At 49.0% G+C, this 13557-nt stretch overlaps 1 protein-coding gene across 1 annotated transcript in view; it reads right to left on the bottom strand.

Moving 5' to 3' along the window:
* The window catches only part of LOC137898618 (plasma membrane calcium-transporting ATPase 1-like), a 29725-nt gene extending 28730 nt beyond the window's left edge, over positions 1–995 (bottom strand). The window contains exon 1 of the mRNA XM_068742661.1: positions 800–995. Coding sequence (XP_068598762.1) covers positions 800–995 — 196 coding nt within the window. The remainder of the gene's footprint in view (positions 1–799) is intronic.
* Positions 996–13557: the final 12562 nt, after the last annotated feature.

Genomic DNA, 13557 nt, shown 5'->3' with positions numbered 1-13557 from the left:
CAGCAGCGTCCCAGTGTTCAGGCTTTGAGACAGGAATCAGACAGGAAGTGAGGACCAGTCAAACGTCCTGGGGTTGCCACGCCAACGTCCTCCCCCTGAGATGACACTGACTACAGCCCACTTTGTTAGGACAGAGACAAGGAGAAGGACAATAAAAACATTAGGTAAATACTGTCAGTAGAGATTGAGTTGATGAATGAAATGACTAAAATGATAGTAGCTTTGGTATGCTAATCTTGAGCTAGTAGCTAACTAGCAATGAGGAAGCGACCTTGGCGAGTAACTGAAAACAGAAGATTGGAGTCATTCTTTGAACATATGTACCCATAAACATGAAAACACTGCATCAAGTGATGTTAACAGAAAAGGAAAGAAATTATGTGCAAACAATTTAAATCCAATTTCAATAGGAAAGAGAAGACGACATTATTTATATGTTAAAAACTGGGAATGTTTTTTTAAATACAGTGCTCATTTATCGCGGGGGAAACGTTCTTAAAATAAATAGTCAGCTTTATTTTTTTTACAATTATTATACATATTTCACCACCAAATTTCATCTGGATCGGATCCAGAATGACGTTAGGAAATAGATTAAAAAATCTGTTAAAAATACACATCAACTCTGATTCACTTTGGCCTTTCATGGTTGGTGTATAAAGATACCAAGAACAATCTAGAACCTTTTGGTGCTGATCCAGATCACCATGTGGACGGTGTTTGAGCTGCTTGGCGGAGGTCTGTGCTCTCCGAGTGCCTTTCTAGTTTAGTGTGACTTGGTTTGTGGTGCGTGTTTCACCTTCTATAGGGGACGTTTTGAGGCGGCGGCAGAGGCCTTGCACGTCTCCGTACAGGTCCTGGATCTTGTTAACAGCCTCTGCGCTGCGCAGCTCCATCAGGCTCCTCAGGTCCATCACGGTCACCCCGAAGTCCCCATCATGGTTGCCCTCGGCAACTGAATTCCCTGGAGGGTGGTCAGCTGTGTTGTTGGCCATGTTGGCTTTCTTCACAGCGGCGTTGATGCGATTGTAGTTGTTGTTCCTCTGTGGGTCCTTTAATCTATTCTAAATGTCAGTCTGGTCAGGTCACAGGGATTGTGGGTACTGTAGCTCTCAAAGGACGCGAGTGAAGGAGATGAATTCAAAGGTTAACTCCTGACCTCACTGTGCATGCTCCTCGCAGGTTACCATGGAAACAGAGAAGTAAACATGATCTTGTTGCTGCAGAGAAAACAAAAACAGGAAAAAATATATTAGAAACGAGATCCAGGCAGGAAACTGAATTCACAAGTTCAACACATCAGCAGTAGACAGAGCGATGTTGGAATGATTGATTTTAAATGGTTGCTACAGTTCATAGAAAGGATCCCTCTGAATCACTGCTCATTAACATGTTATCCGCATGCCTGACTCTCGCCTCCCAAAACAAGTCCTCTATTCCCAGCTCGGTTAAGGGAAACGGGCCCCGGGAGGCCAAAAGAAGAGGTTTAAGGATAACATCAAGACAAACACGAAGAAGTGCCACATCGACCGTAACTCTTGGGAAGATACGGCAACAGTCAGGGCGACCTGGAGAAACCTTGTTCGTGAGGAGGCGGCACAGTACAACGATGACCTCCGCCATGCTGCACAAGAGAAGCGCAGACTCAGAAAGGAGAGAGCAACCACCAAACAGGCCCAACCCAAACCCACCAGAATAACTGGGTCCAGGATAGGCCTATACGCCCACCTGAAGACCCACAAGGACCAAGAAGGAGGACAGTCATGCTCGACTACGAGAGACCGCCGATGATGATGATGATGATGATGATGAACTCTTTGTTAATGGATGCTGCTCCTCTGAAACGCATCATAGAGGATCAATTCAAGCTAGAAAGATGGAACTAACACTCATTAACACTGAGAGCAAGTCTGGAGCAGTGAGAACAAAAACCCTCCCGACATTTCCACACACAAAATCCTGCTTTCACAGATGAAGAAAAGAGAGAAGACACATTTCTAAGTCCGGTGGAAGACAGGAACAAATTCATTACTGGTAGCAAATGAAGCGGAGACGACATTAATGAATTCATTTATGATGATACAAATCAGAAAATGTGTACAAATGATTGAAGCGACAAAGAAGCTGGACTTTGGATGATGAAGAGCCAGCCAACAGTAAACACTCTGAGAACTAGTGTGTGTGTGTGTGTGTGTGGCCAAAGTGTAGCATTCCAACCCATCAATGCAGATTATGTAAGTGCACTTCAAAGGCCACCCTCCATGTCACAATTTCATCTTCAGTCACAGCCATGCCCACACGTGCACACACACACACACACCATCATCCTAGCAGTACTACAGGAGTAGTGGAATCAGTGTTATTGGGTCCATTGAGGTGGCTTCACTGGCCAGACGTGAGGAGGATAACTTTCATTCCTCGGAGGAGGGCATGTTTTTCCTTTTTTAGGAACGGCCATCTTTGTGATGCTCATCTGTACTATTCATAGACTGTATCAAACATGGTTAACTCGCCATGATGCCACCCATAGACTTTCATAAGAGCCATGGGTGAAGCAGTCATAGAAGAGGTTAGCTTTAGGGGCTTTGTGGCAGTCCAACCTATGAAAGCCTGGTTAGAGTCAGGGACCAAATCTGCCTCGTTGGGATTATGTCCAATACGGCTTGGTTAGAGTGAGGCCCCAAAGGTATTTGGTTAATTTAAAAGCAGACGTGTGGGAGCATTTCCTGGTTTAAAAACAAAAAGGAAAGCAGAAGTATGGCAGTTTGCAAGCTGTGTCACACAAACGTGAAGTACTCTGGAAATACCACCAACCTGCAAGCCCACCTAGAACTTTCAACGGAAACAAGACCGCAAGGGCTTTTTTGAAATGCTCCTCTTAGACAGTAATAAATATAAAATATATTCACCACCCAGACAAGCTAATGCTAGCTGAGAGCGAGCCCAGTTACAGCTAGGGTTGCCAACCGTCCCTTGAAGTACGGAATCTTCCCGTAATAAGAGGTGTGTCCCGTATTTAATCGATAAGGGACGCTTTTTGTTCCGTATTTCCATGAATGCTTTTCCCTCCTAATAACGGCTCCTCCACATCGTGTTAAATGACGTCTGGCTTTCGGCCAATCAGTGCCAAAGGGGGTTGTCCAATTCGGGTTCTGTTGGTTTCTGGTTCTTGTGTTTATGCCGTTTTTGTTGGTTCGTTATGTTATTATATGGCGAAGGACCCCATTGACAGGAGACAGGACACAGGAGACAACACCCCCCCCCCCTCCGTCAAATGCCTGTCATTTATCATCTCTGAACCCTAAACCCAAACTTCAATCCCAACGCAGCACCTCAGATTATCAGCATCCAACATCTGTGAAGCATCAGTTCCACACTTTCAACTGGCCTGGGCAGGACAATGGACAGGACACTGGACAGGACACTGGACAGGACACTGGGCAGGACACTGGGCAGGACACTGGGCAGGACACTGGGCAGGACACTGGGCATCACCCATCTAAAAACACTGAGTCTCACACACACACAATGCTGCATTTATCCTCCTTCCTCTTCCTCTTCTCTGTCTCTGCAGACACACCTGCTCTGAATACTAAACCGGGAGCCTGCACCACACACACACACACACACACACACACACACACACACAAACCCTACTATGCAAACTCACTGCTCGCCACACCCTCTGTACATGACTTCTTGTCATGTTGCACCGAATAACATATCACACACACACACACACACAAAGCTGAATCATGTCACATTGACTCTCACACAGCACAGAAAACAGTCAATGCAGAGCATGTGTGTGTGCGTGTGCGAGAGAGCAAGAGAGAGAGAGGGGGAGAGAGAGAGTTGCAGCACACCAGAGTAGCAAGAGAGTGAGAGAAACAAAGAGGCCAAGAATGCAGGCGACCACACCCATGTCTGCAATCATGTGACCAAACTGGAAAAAGGAAATCCCCACACAGGACAGACGGGCGAGTCAGAGTCAGCACTCTCTCTCTCTCCCTCTCTCATACACACACAGCTCAATCTATTATTACATTTATTTCACCAGGTTTGTCCCATTGAGAGCCAAGAATGTGTATAAAGTTAAAAAAACAACACACATCAAACAGACATAAATACAAACAAAAACATTTATTACATTTACAAGAGTGATTAAATCTCCCCCTGAACTGCCACCTGACCTTGGTGGGGGAGTGCCTGAATAATTCAGGAACTATGTTGTCAGTGGCTTTATGCTCCCGGTAGGGTCTCCCATGGCAACCAGGTCCCGGGTGATGGGTCAGACTGAGAGATCCTATGACGTCACCCGGTATGGCACAAACAGGGCTCCACCCTTGAGCCAAGCCTGGGGTCGTACGCGAGTGCCTGGTGGCTGGGCCTCTGCTCACGGGGCTCGACCGGACTCAGCCCTTAGGAACGACGTGGGCCCGACCTCCGGTAGACTCACCACCCGTTGAGGAAACCATAGGGGACGGGTGCAATGTGGATTGGGTGGCAGTCGACGGCAGGGGGCTCCCCGTACACAGACTAGCCCTCGGGACACGGAATGTCACCCTGCTGGGGGGAAGGAGCCAGAGCTTGTTAGGAGGTTGAGGCACCACCTCAATATAGTCGGGCTCACCTCCAGCCACAGCGTGGACTCTGGAACCCAACCCCTCAGAAGGGGATGGACTCGTCATTGCTTTGGTGGTGAGTTGCTTATAGCCCCACAGCTTAGCCACCATGTGTTGGAGTTTACCCAAGGGAACAAGAGGGTCGCTTCCCTGCACCTCTGGGTTGGGGACATGTGTTTCACTGTTGTTTTGGCTAACGGGGTGAACGGCAGTGCAGAGCAACTTATCACCTATTGCCCAGTATTACCAGATTTAGCATATATACAGGAGTAATGTGCAGTATTACCATCACATCATGAGATGCTAACGAGTGTCATGCCATGCTTCAGAGTCGTATCACCCTGATGAATGCTCATGTGGCCCTTTCCATGAACTTCCGAAGCGTTGCCAATGGCTTCACTGATTTCGTAAATTCATGCTTTGCATTAGATGCCCACGTCATCTTTGAAACGAGATAGAGCAACAAAAGAAGAATGGAGGAGTTAGAAACTAACATGTTGCACAGCATCATCATTTTATTGGGGCATGTTGATGATGTCATGACACGTGTTCCAACGCTTTATGAAGCTGCCTCGTATCGTTTACAGTGAAGCAAAGTGACATAGCACCATCATTACCAGGAAATGAGAAAGAAGAGGAGGTGGCAGTTTGTCAAATCGGTTGCTTTTAAACCAAACACCCACGGATCCATCACCCCGCCAAGTCCAATGAAATCACTGGCCAGGGTTCTAAATAGAACATGTATATGCACAGAAATTGGTGCAATTATCACATCATACTTCACATTTTCCACAAACAGAACTTTTTTCCATTCATAATTGGCAAAAAGATGAAAGAGGAAATGAAACAACTAAGTCCGAAATGTTGTTTAGGATGTCAATAATCAACCGAGATATTGAGGAACAAATCTTGAAGCTCCATTGACTGCAATGTTACTGAAGATTTCCAAATGATCCAGAATCCAGGATCTCTTCTGGATCGTCACCAAAATCCAATCATCTGTTCCTGGCAACATTCCCAACATTTCCTGAGAATGAATAAAAGCCGGATTGTCAGACGGACAAACAAACGCCGGCGATTACATAGCCTCTATCTCGCCTCGGCGGAGGTCTAAGTAAAATGTTAAGAACATCCCAAAGACGACTTACGGAAGTTCTGAGTGCTGTTTTGACATGGACAGCGTCTCTTACATTTTAGGCATGCCCCCCCCCACACACACACACAAAGACTGGGGCAAGTGGCTGTGGAGAGGGACACTTGTTCACAACCTGGTCAAACTCCTCCTAAAACCACTCGACACAGGAACCATGCCGCTTCATCGCTGTGATGAACAGTCACAAACCTCTGCTAGAACGCCATCCCTCTCATTGTGCGCCTGTTTCTTCTTTTATAATTTCATCTTTATTCCTTTTTTGTCTCAGGGGACGAGCACTGTCTCTCTGTGCTCAAAGGATTCATGACAAGCAGTTTTTCACTCAATTGCTCTTTTACACTGACGTGGCATGTAAACTTAGCTTTAGCGTAAGAAAATGCAGGAATGGGAGCTTCCTTCGCTCACCGCTGTGCTGTGGGGTACCTTTAGCTCCATCGGTAGAGGGTTCAATCTTCCAGGTTCCACTTGTAGCCCTTAGTCACGTGCAACCAATCGCCTCTGTACACGTTTCCTGCGCCATCTAAAGCTGTCCTGCCAGACAATGAGGGCCAGTAAAACCCAAAACATACACAACTTCAGAACTAAGTTGCAGTGTTGTCTCTTATGGTTGCTCTGAAGATCCCTAATTAGTTAGTGTGTGGACCTTGAGTAGTGATTTTACAATGTGCGTCTCTGATTCAGTCTGTTCCTTCTAATCACGTCATTCTTTCCACAGACGGCGTCTACGCCAATGACATCCATTGAATTAGACAAGTGGGCTGACTGCAGCGGAACCCAAACCCATGACGAGCTTCAGCTTTTTCCCGGACGTGATGGACATGAATGTTTCATCAGCAGTCAGCTGCTGAACAAATGGCTGCTTCAGACCTGCTGATGTCTTTCCTGCTGTCTGTCAGTCCTTGTTGGAAAGGTCAGCGTGTCCGTTGAAGGTCATCAGTTTTTGTCGCATAACATTCTCCTCTGATGTGGGTGACTGAAGAGAAGAAAGCTCAGCGACACCACTAACATCATCCAGATGTTATGATGTACATCCAGATGTAGATCTACAGTTTTCTACTAAAGCAGAAGTACGTCACCTCCACAAACCTGAAGCACTTCCTGTGGGAAGGACGGGAACTGTCAGATTGAGACAGAGATAACTCAAAAGGTTCTGGACTGATCTTGTCAGGAAATGTTGGGAATGTTACCAGGAACATATGATTACATTTTGGTGAAGATCCTGGATTCTGGATCACTTTGAATGTTTTGTTAACATTGCAGTCAATGAAGCTTCAAAATGTGTTCCTCAATATGTCGGTTGATTATTGACCGATGTTTATGGAATTTGACAGTCATGTAGGGGGGGGGGGGTCTCTATCTCACCACCAAGTTCGATCTGGTTCTGATCCAGAATAACATTAGGAAGAAATATTACATTTTAACATTAAAACCCATTTACGGATTCAAAAATCAGTTAAAAAATCAGCTCTGATTCACTTTGACTTTTCATGGTTGGTGTATAAAGATACCAGAACAATCTAGAACCTTTTGGTGCTGATCCAGATCACCACGTGGACGGTGTAGATCCAGTTAGGAGGGGAGTGAGCTGCTCGGAGGAGGTCTGTGCTCTCTGAGTGCTTTTCTAGTCTAACCTTGTGAAGACATCGGTGAGACTTCTCGTTCACTCGCTCCTTGTCCCTTGTTCGTTTTTTTTTATACACGTTCATTTTGCTATAAATTAGCATTGCTGGAGTCGCTGCGCCGCACTGACTATCCCCAGTGTCGAGGGGTTAACATTTAGCTCAAACCAATGCATATAATCATTTACGACAAACATACACCCTTTATTGTATATATTGTGCTAACAGACGGACGGACAAACGCAGGCGATTCCCTAAACCCCGCCTCGGTGGCGGTAAAGTCAATAAAAGCCGATACAACGACACATTCTTCACACGACAGACCTACTCTCGTTTGTGTGTCTTGCCATCAGCTTCATAACGGTTTGCACTATAGTGACACGTTGGTTGTTCGCTAGCAGCGATGACCTCTGGAACCTCTTCATCAGTGCTTGGTGCTTGATGATGACTCGATTCTAAAACAGCCGTACAGCACACACAACAACGGGGGCTCATTGTTTCCTGCAGCATTCTCAATAACCTAACAAGCATCCTCTGTTGTAACCTCCCGCAGAGAACAAAGTTGAAACGCCGATCTGCACGCAGCACAGAATAGATGCTGGACTCAAACAGGGGCGTTCTAGGTCAAGGTCAGTGCCTCAAGTCCCAGAACAACAAACGTAGTCAGGCTTCACGGGCCCGTGTTGGGAAGCCACTGGTGTCTCAGCTGTTCTCTGTGTTGGTTCACAAATCCTGTTTCTATTGTGCATTAACTACCCAAACACCCATCAGCCGTTTCCAACCATCAGCAGTGACTAGCTGTTAGCGGAGAATGATGGATGCGGTTTTCTGAAAACTAGTGTGGCAACAAATATTCCTGTGTCGTCTGTGTCGGTTCATCCAGGTCGAGGTAAAGCGCAAACAAAGACTTGTTCAATAAGTCCAGCTGATTCTTCGTGATATTCCCGGGTTTCTACGAGTCTCGTTTCTATGGCAGCTCAGGCTGATGGAGCACAGAGTCTGAAGGGGCGAAGCTACCACTGATTCAAGCGCAGATCAAGCATGCATGAATGAAACATTCAGGAAGCAGTAAGCATTAATACGATTTACTGAGAAAAACTCATTTGATAGCATCGTACATAAAGAAAATGTCTTTATAGAAAGGTGTCGAGTGTATTTTTCTTACGAGACCTTTACCTCCGCCGAGGAGGCTATGAGTTGTGTGCTAGCGCTGCAGAGAAGACGCCTGGCTTTTGCACCATTTGTTTTTGCCTTCGTGTTCCAACTAACCTTAAAAGCTGCAACTTCTTCGGCTGCTTCGATTCAGCTTTTTGAACGGTCTCGGGAAGATTTCCGACGCCACACCCAATCAGGAGACATTTGGGTCTCAGTGCTCCGGGACGTCCCGCACAGAGACGGGCCCGTTCAATCTTCGGTGCACCGATGGCCCGTTCTAACTGAGATGCAGCTGCTTCTTTTGAAAACGCCCACAGTGTGACTCAAAGTCACATGAAAGCTGTGAAACTGGCTATGGACACGCTCGTGGTCACGAGCCTCCCTGGTCGTTGGTTTCTGATGAAACGGAAAGGAAACGTCGCCACATGATGGGACAGAACCGAACCGGCAGCTTTCTGTCTGCACACGGTAGAATCACAGGTTGTGATGGTGTCCCCCCCCTCTCCGGGGGCACGGCTCCGATCGTGTTTTAACGCCTGAGGCGGTAGAATGTGCTTCGGCTGTGCTGAATGGCTGCATTATTCCATCTCGACAGTGATGTCATCACAAACCTCGTGTCTCAGCTCTGGCAGCCGCCTTGGTGAAAGCTCCCGGCTCCCCGATACACACCCCTGGAGCATCCCTCTCTTTATCAGGTGCTGTATGCTGCAGGAGGATGACCTAATTTAGTCCGACACGTCTACATTTATACTGCAGCCTCTGAATATTCATCTACCGTACATATTTGCGCTTGTGCATAACTTTAATTACCGGTTTGGGTTAGCGTGCATGCGTCGGGGGGCGGGGGCGGTATTCTCACAGTGTGGCTCCAACCATCAGTCGTGGTGCTGAGACATCCGACTCATTCATTCATTCATCATCCTGAGCGCTTTGTCCGTTACCGGGTGGCGAGAGGCGGGGTACACCCTGGACAAGCCGCCAGTTCATCGCACAGCGCCTCCAACAATTCCTAAAGAGCAGAGTGAAGCCACAACTCTGATAGGCCAGTGACGAGACAGTTCTCTGCCTCACCAACGGGGGCGTAAGAGAGCACACAGGTTCCCTAGCGCAGAGAATAAAGTGCAGCCCGGTCATTCTCCAAACGAAGGCCAAACATTGTAAAATAATTTAAACTAGAGCACCAATCAAAACGGGATCTAATTAAAAGGAAGCTGAACGTCTGAGGTAAATGCGTACAGGTTGCTCTGTCGCCGCCCAGCAGCCACATCGCCGATGCTGCATCATAAAGCACTGAATCGGACTCGGTTCCGTCATCGTGAAACTACGATAAAAGCCTGCACGCTTCATTATTTATGAAAATACTAAAGCCAATGGTTGCATGGATCTCTGAAAGCTGCAGCCGGGGTGTGGAGTTAATCTGAACCGCCGTTTGGGCTCAGGTCAGCCACGGCTTGACGACCTAACGCAGACCGGGCGCAGGTCCATTAAAGGTTCACGCTACAAATAGGGTGCGGTCTTAGTCAAGCATGATGCTCTATTAGAGCCTCTACGGCTGAGTCTAAAATATAAGGCTGAGCCATTCACACTGGATGTGGACTTATGCAAGCGCTGCTGGTTCTGGTTCTGGTTCACATGCACGGCTCTGTCTGCAAAGGGGCTTCCACTGAACGACAAGGAAAACTCCACGACCTTCAGTTGGTTCTGTAGGTCGGGTCAGTCTCTGTAGGTATTGGACCGGAACACTGATCATGCCCTCTGAAGAACCCTAAAGTAGAACCCTGCACTGTTGGGGAGAGGCTAATGTCCGTGTGTGTGTGTGTGTGTGTGTGTGTGTGCGTGCGTGTGTTGATGGTAACATTCAGACACACGTTGCCGTGGGAGACACGGAGGCCTCCCATCAATAAATCCAGCTGGAGTTGGATTAATGGTGAGATTTGAAGAAGCATCACTCAAACATCATGCTCGTCTCCATCATGCAGAGGCGCTGCATTCAACAACGATACACCGTCAGAACCAGAACCACAGACAACATGAGACCATGAGGCAAAGCGGGCCCGTCGGAACCACTGCAGCGTGGGGCCCGGGGGGGGCAGAACCAGAACCACAGACAACATGAGACCATGAGGCAAAGCGGGCCCGTCGGAACCACTGCAGCGTGGGGCCCGGGAGGGGCAGAACCAGAACCACAGACAACATGAGACCATGAAGCAAAGCGGGCCCGTCGGAACCACTGCAGCGTGGGGCCCGGGGGGGCAGAACCAGAACCACAGACAACATGAGACCATGAGGCAAAGCGGGCCCGTCAGAACCACTGCAGCGTGGGGCCCGGGGGGGGCAGAACCAGAACCACAGACAACATGAGACCATGAAGCAAAGCGGGCCCGTCGGAACCACTGCAGCGTGGGGCCCGGGAGGGGCAGAACCAGAACCACAATACACGGTCCAAATCAAGACAAAGATTAAACTGACAGGACAACTTGATCAGCTGCTGCAGGGTAATCAATAACACAGAAACACGGATCTCAAAGTTCTGCCTTTGATTTAGTGCAGCTCTGGTGTAATAACGGTGTAATAACGCACGGTGTAATAACGCACGGTGAGGACACGTCTGCGCTGCGCCTCCGCAGTGTTGGAAGGACACCGTGTTGACTGCAGAGGAGGAGGAAACCGGGACGGGACCGGGACCGGGACGGGACGGGACCGGGGGGACACCAACGCCCGAGGACTTTCACACGCAAATAAAACACTAAAAAGGTCCACGAGCACGAACCCCTGTATAAAACACGCCGAGCAGTCCCGGTAACGAAACGGTAACGAGCGTTACCCGGATGCCAAGCAGTGCGGACAACCGGGGACACGACGCAGTCCACGAGCACGTCCACGAGCACGTCCACGAGCACGTCCGGACCCGCAGACACTCGACGCGACGCTTCCGGACTTTCGGCCACCAGTCCACGGAAAGTCTCCGTCCCCCCGGTCAGTAACGGAGTACACGTTACCTCCACGCGCGGAGCCTCGTCGCGGGGTTCTCCGGCTCAGACGGGTTCGTCCATTTCCCAGCAGGCGGTGAGAAATGCCTGGCGGGGCGGGCCGGGCCGGGGCGGGCCGTCCCTGCGTCCTGGCGCCCTCTGAGAGTTAGTGCAGTCACGGAGTCTTCGGCCGCCCCGAGGGAGGACGAACCGGGTTCCGAATTAATCCGAGAGCGCGGCAGAAAACGCCGGTCCGGTCCGTGGAGAGGCGCGGGCGGGGGGAGAGCAGAGCTCGAACCGAACAGCAGATCCGGTGAACGGACTGGTCGTGCTCGCGTTGTCGAGTGGGTGGAACCGCGTGGGGGAGGTCCTACACGGCCACGCGGGACCGGAGCCCAGAGCCGACGTCCGGGTCTGCAGAGAGAGAGAGAGAGAGAGAGAGAGAGAGCTGCTGCGGGCCGGGACCCCCCCTGGGTGGAGACCCGGACCCGGACCCGGGACATGGAGCTCGTTTGTGCCGGCCAAATCTGTTGCTGCACAGCTGTCAATAGTTAGCTGTCGATAAAAAGACAATGACGTCATCAGCTCAGGAACCAAGTGCAGTTCTTTATTCTTTCATTCCATGTTTAGCTCTAGACACACACCGTTAGATTCATCAATATATATTAATCAATATATTGAACTGAAAGGAGTAAAATAAACTTCCAATCACATCCATTGAATTTTAAAGTTTCCAAATGCACTCTGCCACACATGGGTTTAAAAGAAGCTAGAAGTGGCTAAGCTAGATCAATATCAGGGCCGAAGGGGGTCGGCTCGAGCATCAACCCGTGACCCGGATTCGGATTCGGTGCTAAAGACGGGACGATTAGGTCGTCTCATTTACAAGAAAATGGAAGAATTAATCAATAATATCGAACATGAAATACAAAACATACCGATACGTTTTATCAGATCAATTCAGGAGAGAACGTCTAAAGAAAGTCCAGAATCTCTCACCTCTCGACTATTGATCGGGTTATCACCTATTGATCTGGTTATCAACTATTGATCAGGTTATCGCCTATTGATCGGTTATCACCTATTGATCGGGTTATCGCCTATTGATCGGGTTATCACCTGTTGTCACCTGTGGCCCGTTGAATGCCGGGCCACTCCTCTTCAATGACTGTGTGAAGAGACTGGATATTTGCAGGACACGGAACATGTTGTCCCACGGAGAGTCCAGAGGACAATGGTGACCTGTCCAGTCAGGACTCAGGTCCCGCATCAGCTTCCAGGAATTCTGTTTTCATTATTGATCAGCCACGCGAGGAGATGGATGGAACCACAATGGGCCTCAGAATGTCCTCACAATGCACCAGTGTCCTTGTTCCATAACTACGTGTCCACACCGCTAACCCAACACCACCCTGGGCCACTGGCTGAATGGTTTCACAGTTTGCACAGAGTGTGCCTCAGCGTTCTGGGGGGGGGGGGGGGGTCTCAGACATATTTCAGGTGGAGAAGCTGGGCGTGTTGGTCCTGGGTGGATGTGGTGATATCAATTAAATAATTGTGTGTGTGTGAAGAAGACGCTTTGATGTCACTTAAACACAGATTCCTTACGGTTGTTCTGCAACCAGCAGCTCGTGAGCGACGAGGCTCAGTTTGACATCGTCCCATCACAGAGAGCCGGTGGACACTGTCCAAGCACAGAGCATGAAAGACGAGCGATTCCTCTCGCTGCCAACCGGCCGCTCCATTAGCCGCGCCGCCCACGCTATGCTAATGACGGCGAGGTGGCTAAAGCTGCCGCTGCACGAGAGCTAAGAACCGACTGCAGATGCAGGGAGACGCGGATTCTAACCGTCACCCAGGGCTTGTCCTCCTCTCTGTGTGGTGTCCAGACAAAATAAGTGTCTTTCAATGTGATTCACTATACTGTCCAAATTAACAAATGTCCCTTTTCATTTTGTGCAGCATCCGTCCGTCTGTCGACAGCTGGAGCCACACAGACACAGACAAACACTCACGCACAGAGAACCCAGAGAGAA

The sequence above is a fragment of the Brachionichthys hirsutus genome, chromosome 8 (genome assembly GCF_040956055.1).
Source record: "Brachionichthys hirsutus isolate HB-005 chromosome 8, CSIRO-AGI_Bhir_v1, whole genome shotgun sequence".
Classification (NCBI taxonomy): domain Eukaryota; kingdom Metazoa; phylum Chordata; class Actinopteri; order Lophiiformes; family Brachionichthyidae; genus Brachionichthys; species Brachionichthys hirsutus.
The sequence above is the reverse complement of the archived record's forward strand: the minus strand, read 5'-3'. Positions and strand labels throughout refer to the sequence as shown.